Genomic DNA, 18,994 nt, shown 5'->3' on the forward strand with positions numbered 1-18,994 from the left:
TATGTATGTATGTATGTATGTATGTATGTATGTATGTATGTATGTATGTATGTATGTATGTATGTATGTATGTATGTATGTATGTATGTATGTATGTTTTTTAATTTCCTCTCACTTGTATGTATGCGTATGTATGTGTGTGTTCGTGCTCACAGCCCAGCAGCGATACACTCCAGCAGTAATCGCTCATCTCGTAGCACCATTTTGGAGCTCCCACTCCCTTCAGGAGACAGGAAGGATGGCGGTGTCTCTGCTACTTTGCGGCCTGAAAATGAGAGACGGTGGCAGGTTGTTATGGGGACAAACACATTGATTGTCCCTGGAGCGTGAGCCGCGTCCCACCAGCAGCTGAACATCCTCCCTCTCACGTCATCTAATAATATTATTCCGATCATTTCCTCGTGGCTGAGTTTCGCCTGAGGAAGAGGCTAACATCCTCAGTCTTGTCTGACAGGAAGACATTAGAAAAGACAGATACAGCACGGGGCTCATTCATCTTCACTCTCATTGGGTTAGAAAAGCAGCACATCAAATTAGCCAAGTTTGCGTTTGGAAACATATTTAAGTTAATTCCTCATTGCCATTAGTGCACTGATGAAAAATTATGGTAATAATTTCCAAAAGAAAAAGAAAAAACAACCTTGGTGGTTTTTGTTCTTTTGAATGCTAAAGTTAAAAGAAGGCATTTGCTCTAGTCTGATCTCCAGATGAAACCTGAGTTATTCATGTTACTCTGTACCCCCAACATCTGAAACAAACCTGGTTAATCCAGGTGACATCTGAGCATCTGATTTGGTCATAGAAATATGTCTCTATTACCAAAGGTCACAGGAGGTTATCCTGTGTGATACTTGAACTCATAAAGCCCCAGTTCAACACCACAGTTATATCTAATTATTGTAAGGAATTTGCACTTAAGAAGTGAGGTGGGTAGGTTCGTAGAAAAACATATTCACCTGGAGAAGGAAACGTTTCTATTACAAAGAATAGAAAGTGGTCATTTACTTTACCACTCAGAGGCCATAACATTATTTATTCATTAATAAATTACATAGTCGATCAACAATAAAGACTGTTTTAACCTTACAGAAGCTGCATTTCCATTAACCATAAAATTGTGCAATTTGAAATGGGGAAAATAAATTTATTTAAAGGAAAGACGCCAATTTTGAAGAAAAAAAAAAAAAAAAAAAAAACTCTGGTTTTTCTACAAAATGTTTTGGCGCTAGGAGGTGGTGGTTTCTCAGTCGTGTCAAAATATATACATTTCGCAAAACTGCAATAAAAACACTTTTTTCACATCTCACAAGTCGTTTTCTCATTGGAGAAAACGACAAAGAAGACGTCAGGAAGTAGTAGGAGGATGATCCGGACAATGTGCAGCTGGCTCCACCAGAGCTCTCGCAGCATCGCACACTTCATAAAAAGTTGTGTGTCATTTCAACGTGTTGAATCCTTCACTCTTCTGTAAAATCGGAGTCTGCAATTTCCCCAAAACGCTACATACGTAGCCGCTCCCAAGTAGGCGGGGCTTGTCGCTCCAATACCTGAACAACCTCTCCTCTGATGGTTGGTAGATGATGAGCGCTAGCGCCATGGTAACTGTTTACATCTGTCTCTACCATGATTTTTAACAACAAACAAGCTTATTCACATGGGATTTTAATTTTAGTTCTTATTTAGTGGAAATGCCACAATTGTAAAATTGTGTTCTTTTTCTAGATCAGCAGAATATAGACAGAGATTTGGGCACATTTGTAATGGAAACACAGACACAACAACCTATAGCAACAGAGCAATGCAGAGTTTAAAGAGCTCGTAGATTAAGCAGTTAGTTTAGATTAGGTTCAGCTTCACTGGGCATAGATTAGTGCGTACAAGATGCTATTGTGAAAACTGACTAGCGGGTTATCAGGAAGTAGACCACTGTGACGTAAACAAACTCACCACCGAAGGGATCAGAGGCATTGTAAGATGTGTCATTATATGGCTCCCCTGGAAACAGCAGGCGCAAAAAAAATGGCTGATCAGTGCAAAAACTAGCTGAACCAGGTAGTGGTACTGAATTAACCTGGAAGATTGATTGAATTTGTTCCATTCCATATAGTGCTATATTAGATTTCTTAAGTAACATTGGTTGTTTTTCATGTAAACTAGTTGTCTGTTACTAAAATGGCATAAATATTACTCATATCTGGAGGAACACACAAACATATGTGTTCTTATTAGATTCATGGGAAGCACATTGAAAAACATAGATTTTTCTTTTTTTTTTCTTTTGGCAAGTTGATTTTTTTTTTAAATCAACAGAAAAGCACTACAGTGAATTCAAACTTTGGGAGATTTTAGAAGATGATACAATACAGGACAAATATCTATTCAAAACACTTGTAGGAAATAAAATAAATAAACAGAATTAAGCTGCTAGCTGTCCTATCAGATTACTTTCATAGTGCCAATTTTCAAACTTACTTTATAATAAATATATAAATTTTTTATCATGTTAAGAATTTTGAGTTATGATCATTTCCAACAAATGATGTTTAAAACCCCCTAAAACTGTCTATACTTTCAGGATTGACAACTTTTCTTTTTTCTCCACTGTTTGCTCATTAAGTTAAAAAACAATACATTTGAAAATACAGTTACCAAATTAAGTTTATTCATTAGACATAGGAATGTTTTTCAAGAGCTGTATTTGTGTTTTTTGGGGGTGTAATTGCCGTGACACACAGCTGCCTAAAAAAGATGTCACAAATACCTTTTATTGTCACTTTTATCATTATCACAATAGAACTGCGATACATTGTGACAAAACGTTATGTTCACTGGTGTTTGCATGTTGCCACTTACTGGTCTGAACTTTGAGGTTGAAGGGGTTCTTCTGCTGGATGGTGTATGTGAAGTTGAAGCGAGCGTTGCAGCTGTAGTCGTTTTGACCGTCTTGGACCAAAACATTGGAGAAATACAGGTCTCCATTCAGACCCATGGAAACCCTCCTGTCTTGATGGATGGGGGTCATGTCTGTGGACAAAGAAGGGAAAACATTAGCACTATAGGAAAGTACACACAAAAAAACTCAACGTTGTTTTCATTTCTATCTTATTTAGTTTTCATGATTTCATAGATGTGCTATATTAACCCTTTCATTCATAAATTATGATCCTTTGTGTCAAGATTTTTTTTTCCAATTTTTTTATTTTCTTAAGGCATAAAAAAAAGGTAGGAAGATTTTTATTTATTTATTTTTTAAATCTTTTTTAGGTGATCAATTGTAATTTTCTCCAAATACAAAGTTGTTATTTGAAAAATACATCAGCAGTTAATGTTCTGTAGGGGTTAGCTGCCAGTTTTAACTTTTCACTTTTCCAGCTGCTTGGAAAGGTGAAAAAAAGAATAAAAACGGTGTGCTGTGGTGGTGCAGGGGTTGAGCGCGGCCCACATGTGGAGGCCTTGGTCCTCGACGCAGCTGTCACAGGTTCGATTCCTGGCCTTGGTGACCTTTGCTGCATGTCTGCCCCCTTCTCTCATTACCCTCTTTCCTGTAAATTAACTATCAAATAAAGGCCACTAGAGCCAAAAAAAAACTAATTCTTTGAAAGAATAAAAACAAATCACATTCAAGTCTCTCTGAGTTTTTCTCTTGCTTTCCTGATCAGGTTAAAACAAGCCTAAATATGCTGATGCCTGCACACGGCTCTTTGTGTGATGAGAGTGAAGAGGAAAAACAACAGATACTTCATTTCTTAAAAAAAAAGAAAAAACAAGTATGCTCTTCTTCTAATAAGGAAATAGCAAGTCTATGAGGAAGGTTTGCTCACTGCTGTCCATCCAGAATATGAGTGGAGGAGGCAGGCCAGGCGGTGGGTTGCAGGGTAGGACCAGAGGGGAGCCTTCAGTCACCGGCACCGGGGCCAGCACTTCCTTAGGCCATAACGGGGCCTCTGAAAGACAAAGGGCAACATAATCAGAATTCATTTTATTGTTATTGTGTACAAAAGAAAGCACAATAAAATTTAAAAATGAACTCTTGAATGTGTATCAAATAATTTAAAATAATGCATAAGTGTATCTCAATAACTATAAAGATATAGTAGAAACACACAGAAAGAACCGGAATGTTAAGGAAAAATAAATAAATAGAAAATGTCCCGTGTACTCTCGCTCGCCCCCTGTACCATTCTCTCTCTCTCTCCCCTCGCACCTGCAACCTGTTTCTAATCATCCATCTGTCTCTACTTCAGGATTCAACCTGCCCAGTCTATATACAACTTATTATCAGTTCCTCCTTGTTGGTTCCTCATGTCTAATCCTGCTATCTCACTGTGGTCCCTTGTTCATGTCGTTTTTTTGTTCTGCTCTGGTTCCCTGTGCTCATTTTGATTTTTGTAAGTTTGTTGTGCATTTTGGTCCAGCCATAAACTTATAAGTCATTACAGATATAGATTAATTTATTACGCAGAGTGGAATATTTTGAGCTCAAATTTAATTTTTTTGTAATTTTGATGATTCTGGCTTAGAGATCATGAAAACCGAGAATTCAGATTCTCCGAAAATTAGAATATCACAAGGGATCAATAAAAAAGGACATTTTTAATAGAAATGTCACTTTTCCTGTTCATTTCTATGCCCTCAGTAATTGGTTGGGCTCCGTTTGCATGAGTCACTGCATCAGTGTGCACCAGTGTGGTCGCTCTTCCTCCTCCTTACAATGCTCCATAGATTCTCTATGGGATTCTCTATGCTCTCTGTAAACACATACTTCTAACAATAAAAAAACGTTCTTACTGGAGACGCGGAGCAGTATTTTGTTGGACAGGGCCACTCCGAGCTCATTTGTGGCAAAACACTGGTACTCTCCCTCGTAGTCCTCTGGTCGTCCTCCGCTACGGAACCCAACCTCCAGGGTTCCTGAGCGTTTTCTCATAGTCACTCTGGGATCTTTGCCAATGTTGAACAACCTCCCATTCCTCCTCCATGAGAACCTGAGGAACATTCAGGGAATTAACCATTACATTTAAACTGCATAAGAAGAAATAACGTATGCCAAGCACTGTAGAACTGGTGTGATGTGCTCCGTCTTCCTGGTCTTAGTCAGAACACCAGTAGCAGCGTTCTGGACAATCTGCAACTGGAGGACTGATTTTTTTTTTAGGCAGACCTGAAAAGACACTGTTGCAGTAATCGATTCAACTAAAGATAAACATATGGATGAGTTTCCCTAGATCTGGGACATTAGACATTTAATCCTGAAGATGTTCTTCAGATGATAGAAGGTTGACTTTGTAACTGTCTTTATGTGGCTCTGGGTGTGGTGATGGTCAGAGTCCATCACCACACCCAGATTTCAGGTCTAGTAATTGAAGCTGTGTGCTCACTCTAGATTCTTCTTCTTTAGGTCCAAAGATAATAACTTGAGTTTTGTAAAAACACTGGCTTAGATTAAATGGGCCATGAGAAAAGAGCCAACATCTAGATTAAAGTCGCACCTATAAACCAGTGGAACCAAGCTTTCTGCTGTGTGTTTTCAGTGTCAGAGTGATGACAACTGAGTGAGTCAGTAAGGTCTTTTGGTGACAATTTTATAAGCATGAATGGTCAACTGAGTGCATTATGGGAGTACAATGCTCTTCCTGTGAAAAGAAGAGAAAGTTTGTGAACAGAGGAGCGAACAGTGTCTGTGTGTGTGTCAATGGAAAGTCCCCACAGATAGCCACGTAAACGTGTGTGTGTGTGGGGCCGGGGGGGGGTGCGTGCGTGTGTGTGTGCGTGCATGTGTGTTTGTGTATGCGTGTGGGTGCATGTGGAATGTGTGTCTTACGTAAAGCTGGACTGTATCCAAACAAACAATGTCCCACTGTACTGAGTGGTCCTCGCCATGATGATGTAACGAAGTGTGTGTCCAACGCTCTGACAGGCTGGACGTTTCAGTGTGTATGGTGAGTGGCACTAAGACTAGATTTGGAAACTGGACTAACAAAAACTAAAACTCTACATTGCTCCAATGGCTGCTGTAGCTCATGTTAATATAATTATTGCTAGATAATTGTCACATCATTTACTCCAGAGGTCCACTGATGGGGATCACATCATGAAAATGTATCTCAAAATATTATTTGCAGAAAATACATATAAACACAAGTATGGACTTTCTCAGAATTGTCTGAATGCAAAGAAATTAAGTAATAACATCACCTGAGCTTAAATAACTTCAGTCAGAGATGAGTGTGTTAATTGTGGATGATTTTTCATTTGAACTTTTACCATTTCTGGAAAAATGTAAGAAGGAAACTAACAAAGCAAACAAACAAACAAACTGCTGCTTTGTAGTTTGTGCGAGTGTGTGAGAGTTAGAGACCACAACCACGTGTTTCCAGCTAAAATCTGTGAATACTTGAGACCCCCTGTAAAGGCTATTATTACTGCCCGTTTTAATAACTCAAACAACGAATATCCCTGAAGATGCAGCAATAAACACAGTATAAACTGTCTTAGTACAACCACAGGAGCTAGCATCCACTGTCTCCGCTTTTAGGGCAACAGCCAATCAGTAACAAGAAAAATGAAAGGTTCCGCTGGATTGGCTGCTTTGCAAATGCCAGCCAATAGAATGTCAGGTTGCATTGCGCCTGTTTATTTCAGCTTCCAAAGCTGAAATAAAGCTTAAGACAGAAAACTCTTTCAGCAAGTGAAGCCATTTCTATATAAGCATCGTTTAGGAAATTAAGCTGAATTTCCCTGTTTGATCTCCAATGAGGGAGCCAAATCAGGGTGTGTGTTTGTGTGTGTTTGTGTGCGTGTGTGTATGTGTTGCGAGGGCTCTGTGAGTGTTCACTGCTTACGTTGGCACTGGGTTGCCCTTGGCTTCACACTCTATGATGATGGTGTTATCTCTGGGGTCGACGATGTAGTCCTTCACTGACTGTTTGATTATGGTGGGGGGCTGCTTCACTGTGGAGCGTGCAGACACAAAGCAACAGCTTATACATACACCGTACAGGTAGATACACTCCGGTACACACACCGCTCTGATATCTACATCAACCCCAAACCACAAACAGCATGATATCAATTATTATTAAGTATTACAAAGTCATTAAATGAGCTATGCTGGAGAAGGAGTAGGAGATATTTGTCCCCACAATAGAAATAGGTTTAGAAAACATAAAGAGGACATCATTTTGGACCAATTTGTTGGATTTTATACTCTGAAGCAGCAACCTTTACACCTCAGAGCCATTTTTTATCTTTAATCCATCTACAAATAATCTGTTTAGAGCCACAAAAGCTCATGAAACAAATTTGATTATTTTAAGTATGTCTTGATTTTTAAATGAGAGGGGGGGAATGTATTTCTGGTTTTTGGTTTTAAAGTAAAATAAAAAAAAATATATAAACTTTTACATAAAGGTAATGAATTCAACGAAATGTCAAATTTATCAAAATTACATCAAAGTAGCAACCAAAAGACAAATAAATTATATTATAGAAAAGAACATTCATTAGACCATTATTGCCATTCTTTGTAGGAAATGCTATAAATATGCTCCTTGAAAAAATGCTAATGCTAGCAATGTTTACTACCGTCACATTTTCAAATACTAATTCTTTAGCAATTTTTTCCCCCCCAAATTTATTGAGACCAACATGAGGCTCCGGAGCCGCAGGTTGAGAAACCTCAACTTCAGAAAGAAAACAGGAAGAGAGGACAAAATAACTAAAAGAGTAAGAGAATCTCCTGAATCAGGTTACACCAGATGTTAAAGAGGATTTCACATCTGGCCCGGCATATTTGCTTGCCAGCTGTATGCTGTTTTTGTTTTTTTTTCGCATCTCCATAACGTTAGAAGCATTTGAAAGAAAATAGCATGCATGACTGCAGCCAGCATTTAAAATGTTTAAGCCTGAAAATCCCACGAGAGCACTAAGACATTAAAGCTGATGAACATCTATAATTCACTGAAAACCTGCAATCCACTCCAAAGGTATCGTCAAACGCTTCAAACATGGCGGTAAACATACTCTGATCGTGGGGACGAGGAGGCAACTTCTCGTTTTCCAGAAACAGCTCTTTTAATTTTCCTTGCCATTTTTTAATGAAATGTAACGTCCACATGAATCGTTTATAAGTAAGCAGTTAATAGTAGATGTGCACTGAAACATGACTGGTGTAGTTTTTTATAAAAGGAGCAGCAACTCGTTCAATCCTAAAACGTCTGCCAATGTTAATAGTTCCAATACAATCCTTTGGATTTTTGTCTGTTAACTAGACAGACATTATATTCTTCTTGATAAAACAGATATTAACTTGTTTCACTAAAGTTAGCATCTGATTCAGAGCTTTCAGTTTTGCCATTAAGAGAAATAGATCTTTATTCCACTGGTGAATCTGAACGCCATCTTGAGTGCTCTAAAAACATGGTTTATTTGTACAATTCAAAGATAACAAAAATAGGTAAGAAATAACAGCAGGTATTGGAAAATGGCATCATTGAAAGAATGTAACACAGCGATCCGAGCTCCGACTCTGAAGACTAATGGAAAGCACCATTGAAGTAAAGGCTGGTTCAAACTAGACCACTTTGGAGCAGTTTAGGGGAAAAGTATTAAACCCTGGTACAGGATTCTGCTGCACTTAGTTCACAACAGCTTAAATGTGATTGTATGAATGCCAGAAAAATGGAGGATGTAAACAGTTTTCCCCTTTCCTTTGTGGGATTCCAACCTTAACTAGGAGAGTTATTCACGCACATCAAAGTGCTTCACATTTACAGACTGCCTGGTGTGGTTTATGCAGGAGCCACAATCAGCTGAGCAGCAGAAGGTTATAATCAGACCTCACTGGTTCGACAGTAGAAGGCCCTCAGTAGCTATGGTAACATATGATTGCCCCGCAAATTTTGAGCAAACTTTATAAATTTCGCAAAAACAGAAAGAAAAAAAAAACCGAATTAGGCATGTTTCCATCTACTGGTGGCTACATAAAGCATCATTACAACCGATGTTGATGTTACGCATGGCTGTAATAAAGTTAAGTGCTCACTACGTCACAACTTATTCCACCTCCCCTTCAGCGCATTAACTCATTAATAGCTTAACAGCTGAGTTGATCTGGAAAAATCCACTCAGTTGAGTCTATAACTTTTATTGTCATTTGTTAGTTTTGCAGTTTCCATCAACCTTTCCAAATGCGATTAATGCGCATTAAAAAACCGGCTGGTGGCAGATGTGCTATGCTAACTGCTGGGGGAAGAGATGCAGAAGGAACGACATGCTAAGAGATACTTACAGTCTTGCTGGATCTTTGCTGTTAGTCCGGTGTGAAACAGAAAGAGAGAAAGATGTGATGGGGTGGTTAATATTAATAAAGGCATACTGATTACCGTGCCATGTTAAAACTGGAGGATACAGGTTTGGAGAGCTCCTAGCTCATCCACGCTACTTGTTTTTAGTTTTTGTTAAACTGAGCAGTTAGTGTTATTCATCAATATGTTCAGTCAGGAGTCAAACTGAGAGTTATTAGTGTACTAATAACTATTAATAACTATACTATTTATATGCTTTAGCATAATGCAGGCAACAATCAATGACAATATCAAGCAATTGATATATGTGCGTTTCATCTCCTTCTGCTCATCTCTTAAAAAGTCTATGCTTGAAATATGGATAATCTTTACTTTACCGAATTAATGGGAGGAAGCGACACAAATCAAGAAAATGTGGTGAGTTGGAGCTGAGAGAGAGTTTGACCACCTGAGAGCCACTACTGTAACATAGTTAGGATGGAAAGTATGTAATCTATGTGACAGAAGAGACGTGACATTTGGACTGTAAAAGAAGCCGAGGACACTCACCTGGAAGAGGATTCCATACCGGTGGAGCACAAGCAGTTTCAAACAGAGAAAAAAAACACACTTTGTTATGGTGTTCAGAAAAAAAACATCACTAACACAATGACTCTGTGTGTTGAACTGACAGAAAAAAATATGAAACTGGAGGAGAGAACAACAGATTTAAAAGGCCTTCTTCATGTACGCGCAACCATAACCACACAATGTACAGACTCGGTGCACTTCTACCTAAAATAAGACAAAATGACAAAGCACCAAATAATGATTTAGTGATGTGTGAGAACATATTGGTTTGGTGTTAATTCTTTGTTTTATTAACTTCCATTTTCATCAGTGTTTTACTCTGCAATAACAGCTGCCAATGACGACTCGACTCCTTATTGTTAGTCATCAGTGTGAGTAATGTGTTTACAAGGAGGCATTTATCTCTGCTTGGTTAGATACGCCTGGTTTCGTTATGTGGTGTGGTACCAGTCAGCGCGGTTTGGTTGGGTGTTTTATGGTTTTATGCTGAGTTCAGGAGGAACTCACCACTGGAGGAAACCCAACCCTAACATTCCATCATATTACTGAGACGACGAATGTGATGTGTTAGCATTAGCACATCTCATGCTTGCTAACAGTTTTCCTGTCCTTTGATCAAAGGACTGTGATGTGTGGCGCCAGTAGCTCCGCCCTTACTGTACCTGTGTCATTGTCCTACACAGATCGACAACTGAAGGGGTCCAGGAACGGCGTGGTACAAGTCGGACGCATGGGCCGCTTTTACATTAGAAACAGACAAAATAGCGCACCAAAACACAGCCACCTGTTCCCTACTGCTCTGTGAAAATGAGATATTACAGGCAGTGACGGAAAGTCAGTGACTCTGTGCAGTTTGCTGTGTTTCCTTTATTAGATCATGTCTTCTCAGCCGTCTTAATTTAATCAATGGAACCGGACTGGTCCGCGTTACAATCTGGATTGAGTTGGGCTGTACTTAACTCATTTAGAATGCCACTCATCCAGTTTTCCTCTAAGGGATGGACATGCCAGTATGTCGGCAGAACATAATAGCCTAGGGTCCAAAGGTCAGGCACAAAAGAATATCAGAGTGAGATGAGAAGAGAGATGGAGCAGTTCACAGCTGACAGGGGTTAGAGGTCAATGCAAGACTGTCCATGTGTGTCCATGTGTGTAAAGATGCATGAGCCAGGTGTGTTTAAGACCCTGACAGAAATAATGTTTTAATTTAAAACAAATGAGTCCTTAAACTATTATCCACAGATAGGAGGTGATCTGTTCTGATCACTATCTGAATGAATTAGATTCTATCTACAGCGTCACATGTTTTCCTGTCAAATGGTATTTGTAATAAACTAAACATGGTTACTAATAATTACTTACTGGGTCATATGTATTTTATAACGATATATGCACGCATCATTATTGAAGAGGTTTTGCAGAAACCATGATGCGTTCAAGAACGCAGAGTCTGGCTGCGTAAAGAGAACACATTGCTCTCTGCTCCGGCTCTAGCTGTGTCTTGTGAAATGTGATTCACTTCTAAAAACAAAAAACAGCTGGCTTGTTTTCGTGTCAGAGTTGATAAGAATAAATAAATATGAACCAGTATGTTTTCATGTAAATAATTTTTTTGTAATTGGGCAGTGTTTACACTTTTCAGCCTGTTGAGTGACTTACGATCTAGAGGAACTTCGATGGCTGCCGCTTCCTGCCACAGCAGCAGTAATGACAGCAACGTCAGGGCTGCATGCCCAACCTTTCCCAACATTTCTCTCCCTCCAACTGGCCGCATACAATCCTGCCCTCTGCTGATTGGTCAGACGGTTCCTCTGACAGCTCTGGAGTGGAGATATGAATACAAATTTTTTTTAGAAAGATCAAGATAGCGCAGCAAAGTGTGCTACAGTATTGTAAATAGGTCATGAAGAGGTGAGCGTGCGACTGTCTTTCAGGTCTGGCCTACATTCACAGCTCGGTTGCTCTGGCTCTCCAGAGAAAAGTGCTTAGAAAACAGGAGAGGAGAGGATGAGCTGCTACGAACGGGATCAGGCCGCATTCCCAGGAAGAGACAAGGCAGGATGAACATGCTCATGTATCCAAATTCATCAGGGCTATCAAAGGTGTCGTGGTTTCTTAAAAAGTCATATTTGGCAACAATGTAATTGCTCATAAAGTGAAGCAAGCATCATGTTTGAGTTTTAGTTTAGTATAATAGCAGTAGTAATTTTTTCTTCATTTTTCTCAGATGTTGATTAGCAGTACTCATACAGTCACATTCAATACATGAGAATATTACAGAAAAGTTCATTTATTAGAAATTAAAAACATTCAGGAACTCAGTTCACCAAGTTAAACAAATATAGATTCATTTCACAAGTCTTTATTTCTGTTTTTTAGTGATTTTTATGAATTGTTAATTAATCAGGCAAATCACAATTTTTTACAGAAATATGAAATGCTAAGTAAACAAATAGTGGCTTAAATCATTTCAGGGTACACATGTTTGTCATATTTGTTTTTTTTAGGTTTTATCTTAATTATTGTTTGATTTTCTGTCAAATAAAAATATAATAAAACCACATTTCTGACTTGGCGACTGGCTACGGTGGTAAAATGTTTGGACCCGGCTGTGTTTTAGTCCCTCCTGTTAAACTGACCGTGAGAGACGCCCAGATCCAGGAGCGTTCTGGTTTTAAGTGTTTCCTAGACTGTCCCTGTCAAACAAACACATCCTTCAGACAGCAGGTGTGTGTCCCAGGTTAATCATGACGGACTCTTGCTTTCTAAATGCTGTGCGCACTGTTACACTGACTCACGTTGGCTGCTGTTATATTTCCTTCCACTCTGGCAACTCCCCTCACAGACCTGTAGAGAAATAAAGAAAATACATATGAATTAACAATACATCCATTGTTTTTTGGGGGAAAAAACACAACCAGAAAATTGTTAGATTACATTTGATCATCCTTACAGAAGAAATCTGAACACAAATAATATTTAAATCAAGAAGGGCACGGCATGGATCACACTAAATCGGACATTTAGTCACTAAAGCAGGTTCAGCAAGAACTGAACTCTGAGGGAGAAATGTGCGTCAGAAACGCCAGCCTGCTTAAAATGATCAGAATGGAAAGAAGCAGAAAAATACAGGATGGCAAACAATGAAAGCAGCAGACACGCTAAAGCGTTCACGCCTCAGGACTGTCTGCAGCAGAGTGGAAACTTCATCTGAACAGTGCGGCTGCACCATAAAGAGCCGGTCTGTGCAGCAGCAGCTGCTGCTCCCCTCAGGATCACCCTCGCCTCTTTCTGGGTCCTTATTTACTCACTCCTACGAAAATACACACAAAATACCAGATGCGAGGTCTACCTGCAGGGAGACCCCTCTATGGAAATGTAGGGAAAGAAAAGAATTAAAGAGTTTCTTTCTCCAAAAACTGCTGCAACTGAATGTGTTTTTCAGGGAGGTTCCTTCATTGTTCGCTCTACATCTGCAGCAGCGGTAAATGAACAGAAGACAAGCTGAGTACACGCACCCAACACACTCTGCTGCATAAATGCAAAAAAAATCAATAAATATCTGTTTTTGTTTGTATTTTTTTTCAATAGAATAGAATATACTCTATTGATCCCCAAGTGAAAATTACTTATTAGTTGACAAGCTACTGCATCTAAGGTGTTAAATGTTAGTAATAAAAATATAACCATAAGCGATAAAATGTATTATGTGGGTGCGTGCGTGTGTGTGTACCTAAGAGTGATGTGAGTGATATCAAATATGACTGAATATAAATAAATGAATAAATAAATAAAATAACAAGCATACAAATGCAAATATGTTAATCTATAAATGAGTGAAGAGAAATTTTAATTTAACTAACTTAGGAAGTAAGGTTCCTGATGTAGTTGGGCCTTAAATTAGCTGCTCTGGTGTATTCTGACCCTAACCTCAGATATGGGTAATTTACGGCAAAGCTAAAAGATGAATCATAACTTATTTGCATTAATTGCAAACAGAGCAGAGAAGAGGTAGCGATGCCGCGAGATATTATCAGGATGTTTGAAGGAAAACAAATCGTGCAGCAGAAATGAAGAGGTCGTTAGGGGCAACCCAAGACTGGTTTCTGGTTTTTTTTTAGGAATGGCGGGACGCAAACTGTACTTTGACCCAGTTCTCATCTTCCAGGCTGCTGGCTATCTCCCTGTCTGATCTGAAATCAAACATAATATAAATGTACCTACTGGACTTTTAGAACTTCTTCTTAGTAACGGTGACAGCTGACTCATTAAAAGGCGTTATTGGGAGATAAAAACGACTGAGCAACACCACCTAAGAGAAGTTCACCAAGATGAAATGATGCTGCTTTTGACTCCAGGAGGACATGTACGGAACATCTGGGGTAAAAAAAATGTTAACTGGGTTAAGTGTGTTGCCAGAGGCCACAGCAGCAGTCTGTCCTACTTGAGGAGAGCGGCTGCCATGGTCACAGGCTGCAAGCTGGCAGCTCACCCAGCAGCACTTCCATAGTGTTTGAACAGAACCCAGCCTGAACCCAGCAGCGGCGTCACATCAAAAAAACGATGAAGATCTGAATAACAATGTTTGGCTTCCTAAAAAAAAAGCCTAAAACATGGCAACGCACAGGAATTAACTCTCCATTTTCCGCTTTTGCAGTCACAACTGAAACCTGAAACCTTAGAGCCGACAATTTGTTTCAAATGTTTGTCAGTAAAATTAAGAATTTTATCACATTTTACATTTTTATCTTGTACTTATCGTCAGCGTAAATAATAAGTTCGGTTCATTGGTTTATTCATACAGGCCAAATGACGGCTTCAGTCTGGTCAAATTCACAGCAAAATGAGCAGATCCAAAATAACATCAATTCAATCCAAATTCAAAGATATATTCATGATCCAAAAGGCAGTTAAATGATGTTGTAACTCCTGTCATTCAAGTGTCGACAAAGAGTCACTGTGCAAGTCGCAGGATCACTTCACACTGTAACTCCGTTCTTACAAGACCAGGAGTTCTCCTATTGGACCTTGACCAGCATCTTGTATTTAGAACTGCTGGATGCAATAAATAACACTGACATTTCTTTGTCCTCGCTTAAAAATTAAAAAAATATAATTCTGGCACACTGTCACAGATTCTCAGGGTGGATCAAAAGTCTGCTGGGCAATTCCTCATCCAGAGCAACCGTCAAAAGAAACAACTCAAGATGAAATTTCAAAATGAGCCAGCAGAACCAGGCTCAATGTGAGCCAGACGGGGAGACCAGAACCCGACACAAGAAAGAGTAGAATTCTACTGGGTCAACCAGCGAACAGACAGAGAAGTTGTAAACGATGACGTCGATTTTCTGCGCTGTTTTAGAATTGTAGTCTCCCTGTAGTTTAAACAATGGCAGTGGAGGAAGTGAATGAAGTCGTCCAGTCCGTGTCGGACACGCTTCCAAGTATTGATTTAACATTAACAGCCTCCTCGGCTCTTCTCTCTTCGTAGAGGAGAGTGGTTGTTTCCCGTAAGCTTCACAGCATTGATCTGGCGCATTGTATACGTCACGAACAAACGTAAAAACAAATGGTGGGTAAAATTTAGTACATGATAACAGTTCATGCCTCCAGAAAGCAAACGTTTCTCAGTAGCTAAGAGTCCAGACCCTCTGGACGAAGCAAAGCATAGAACAAGCAGCTGGTTCTTATCTAGGAACACATTTCCTTCCAAATTTACCTTCGAGGTGTGACGTGTTTTTATTTCCACAACAGATAAAGAGCCTGAAAAGGTACAACACATCATAGTACTCCACACTAAAATGTGGGGTAGACATGTATGTGTGTTTGTGTGAGCTCATCATCCTTCAAAAGGTATTGAGATGATTTTAAAAAGAAAACCCACAGACCAAGCAGAGCAGACATCCAAACGTCAGGACAAATGGCAGTGAAGATAGAAAGGAACAGGAGTAAATGTTGCTGAGCAAACATGAGGAACAGAAGAAAACGGTTTGATTTCAGAACAGCATAAAATAAACAGAGGAACACGAGGAGACACAGTTCTGGTCTGAGGTGAGGTGGATGAAAGAGGCTCTTACTGCTGGAACAAACCCTGACGTTTACGGCATGTTGCATGATGTGAGTTGGCGTGTGAGATAAAGGACCAAATATTTCATCACTCATTAATAAATGAATTCATTTTTACTATATTTGAAAATCTTTGAAAATTTAAGGTGTTATGACAGCATTTTAAATTCACTGCAAGTTCTAGAAATCAGCATCTATGTAAATCATTACATTGTAGACAAAGTCTTAATGCTACAAAATGTGGGTTAAATGTTTCAGGAAGTATTACTAATCCATTTTTGCGTTACATTAACAGACATACCATAAATAATTAACCTCCCATGTGTGTCATTACCTCCACTTTCCCCTAAAAGATCCATGTCAACTCCCATGTCCACTACACAGAAGAGGGACAAAACAAAGTGGCGTCGTATTTCAGCCTAACCCTCGGCACCCCGCGCAACCTCCAGGGACAGTCGGATGGAGGACATGAAGAGAAGAAGAACCAGTGGGTGCGGGGTGAATGCACGGTTGCCAGGCGATAAATGTGTGTATCTGGATGTCATGCTTGGGAAGAGCTGTAGCTCACTGTTGCAGAATGACCTAGTTTTGATCAAAAGCAAGAGCAAGTGTGAGCAGAAAATTAGGGAACATGAGGGAAACATGGAGATGCAGCTGAGAGGCGAACGGTTTCAGTCGATGTATTCTCCAGAAACAGCAAGAAAAGAGAGAAGGAAACACAAACAGAAAAAAAAATGATCCTACAGATCATCTAAGGAACATAAAGGAGCAGTTCATCTACACCCCACTTGTCAATCAACTTCAGATGATTACAGGGGCATAATTCCCCTAAAAGTCAGTTTTTTGGGGGGATGAGAGGAGAGTGAATATTTGTAGAAGAAATCAAAGACAGTTGACAGACGCCACGCTTCAAACTCCACTCTGATTGCACTGCATGTACCAGAGGAAAACTGATGATCTCGGCTAGACATGTAGTAACTGGGCTGGTAGGAGGGAAGTTCTTTTACTGTCCTGATTTTACACGATGGCACTTTATTAAGGAGAGAGCGTGATCAACAGGAAATAGGCTTCAGTCATCCTAGTGAAATCTCCTCCATGTCATATTGGGTAGTTAAAGAAGACCCAAGTGCAGAAAGTATGACTGCAATCTTTAAAAAAGAACAAAATGAAACTGACATTGAGAACATGGAGGTAAAACACAGGGAACAACAGAGACAAACAGATCGCAATGAAAACAGTCAGAGGAGAATGATGAAATCAAAATACTGGATATGCACTGAGGAAGGAGGAAGAGGACAGGGGACAGCCGGGGGAAATTAAGAGATGGAAAACATCTGGGCAGGGAAGCAGGCTGACAGGCTGACTAAGGGAGAAAGAAACCAAGCGGAAACACGGGGACACCATGGATAATAAGAAAAACCTGAAACTAACACAAGCAATCAACAGGAAGAAACTCTAATCTATAGAAACAAGTCTAAAACACAAGCAATGGGGAATAAGTTAGCTACCAAGGAAAAATCTAAAAAGCTAAGCTAATTAACAAGAAAAATGATAGACACAGAAACATAGATAGAAGGCAAATTTTATACACCTTAATATTGTAACACTTCAACACACTACTCTTCTTATTTTCTGCTACCTTTAACTGTCAGATTTTAAGTCATAAACTTTTGCTTTTTGGCCATATGTGAAGAAAGGCTACATTTTTTCATTCAAATTAATATTTTAGGTACATAAGCTACCGGATTTGAGAATCCCTGCCTTAGACTGTAGCCTCTGTGATACTACCTGAGAAAGAAAAGGTAAAACATCGAAATCAAAATCAAAAACAAAGAGAAAAGGCAAGGCAAGGTGAGACGAGACGAGATAAGATAACTCATATCAGTAGTCATGTTTCCATGAATGTTTTTTTTATGTACATTTTGAAGTATCGCATTGGGAGAGGTTGATGGAAACGACAAAATTCAAACTAACTTCCTCAATAGAGCTTCGGAGCGGGACGTCACTGCCCTAGTCGGAGGGGTATCAGCGCCATCTTTGGTGTCCATAAACATAACCGACAAAAACAGTCCCGCAGATTTTTTTAATCCAAGTTACTTAAAATAATTTAGCTGTGGTACGAACTTGCTGCGTTATTGTCTGTAATGTCCGATCACACGACTGAAACGGTAAAAAGATGGAAAACGGACTTTCGTTTCACTATTTTCCTGCTTGGAAACAACGCGAGGAGGCTAAGCTAACGGAGCTAACGAAAAGAAAATGAATGTCCTGGTGTCAGCGGTGAGACGCTGATATTACCTTCTCCAAAATCCCCAGATACCTACAGGTTTGCTCCAGACATTTTCATTCTGGTGAGTGTCTAAATTTGCTTTGTTAGTGTTGTGTCATAATTTTTTGCTATGATTTTGTCCGGGTGTACTCATGTTCAGTTTATGTTGAGTTCATTTAAGTGGGTCAACCTTGTTTAGGTCGGGCTTATATTGTTTAGATAGCGTAGTCCGAGTTTTGTCAGTGGACGTCGAGGTTATTACATTATTGTGAAGTAAACTATTTTACTAGTGTTATCAAATGTACAGCTTTAATACTGATGTGTGTTCAGATATGTCCTCTTAAAGGCAAACCGACGTATGAAATGGATGAGCTCAATCCTGACTGGGGTCCAGCGCTGAATATGGGTCACTGCGAGGTCAACGGCACAACATCGGACCGACATGGGCGTCAATTAAAGAGGCGATACAGCAAAACCATCAACAAGTTACAGAGACTGTTTTTATTATTTACCCCAGAAGAGGTAAATAATGAAAACACAGTAGCGGAGGCAACAGAAGAGGAGCAAGTTGGAGAGGCTGAGGAGGAAGAAACCCCAGAGAGGAGCTCAGCAAGGCTGCAGACTCTGAACAGGAACAGGAACCATTTGTGTTGAAATACAGTTGGAAGTGGCTGTTTTCTCTCATTTAATAATTTAATGTATTAAACATTCATGAATCGTTTGATTCAAGCACTTCAAGTTGCATGTAAACAGGTGAAGAAATGAATCATATTTTAAGTAAAAA

At 39.4% G+C, this 18,994-nt stretch overlaps 1 protein-coding gene across 37 annotated transcripts in view; it reads right to left on the reverse strand.

The window, feature by feature from the left end:
* Positions 1–18,994, reverse strand: part of nfasca (neurofascin homolog (chicken) a) — a 106,068-nt gene that overhangs the window by 34,621 nt on the left and 52,453 nt on the right. For 32 of the 37 annotated variants that reach the window (XR_533796.2, XR_533797.2, XR_533795.2 and 29 more), the window contains 9 exons: positions 12,674–12,722; positions 11,535–11,695; positions 9,290–9,307; positions 6,843–6,951; positions 4,789–4,985; positions 3,822–3,944; positions 2,854–3,024; positions 1,948–1,995; positions 154–265 (listed from right to left, as the gene is read on the reverse strand). Coding sequence is in view for 33 of the 37 variants with exons in the window: in XM_008410279.2 (XP_008408501.1) it covers positions 154–265; positions 1,948–1,995; positions 2,854–3,024; positions 3,822–3,944; positions 4,789–4,985; positions 6,843–6,951; positions 9,290–9,307; positions 11,535–11,649 (893 nt within the window). In the remaining 4 variants the exon portion in view is untranslated. The remainder of the gene's footprint in view (positions 1–153; positions 266–1,947; positions 1,996–2,853; positions 3,025–3,821; positions 3,945–4,788; positions 4,986–6,842; positions 6,952–9,289; positions 9,308–11,534; positions 11,696–12,673; positions 12,723–18,994) is intronic. The other 5 variants (XM_017304742.1, XM_017304761.1, XM_017304749.1 and 2 more) reach the window with 3 other exon arrangements.

Source organism: Poecilia reticulata, linkage group LG5 (assembly GCF_000633615.1).
Source record: "Poecilia reticulata strain Guanapo linkage group LG5, Guppy_female_1.0+MT, whole genome shotgun sequence".
In the NCBI taxonomy this organism is placed as follows: Eukaryota; Metazoa; Chordata; class Actinopteri; order Cyprinodontiformes; family Poeciliidae; genus Poecilia; species Poecilia reticulata.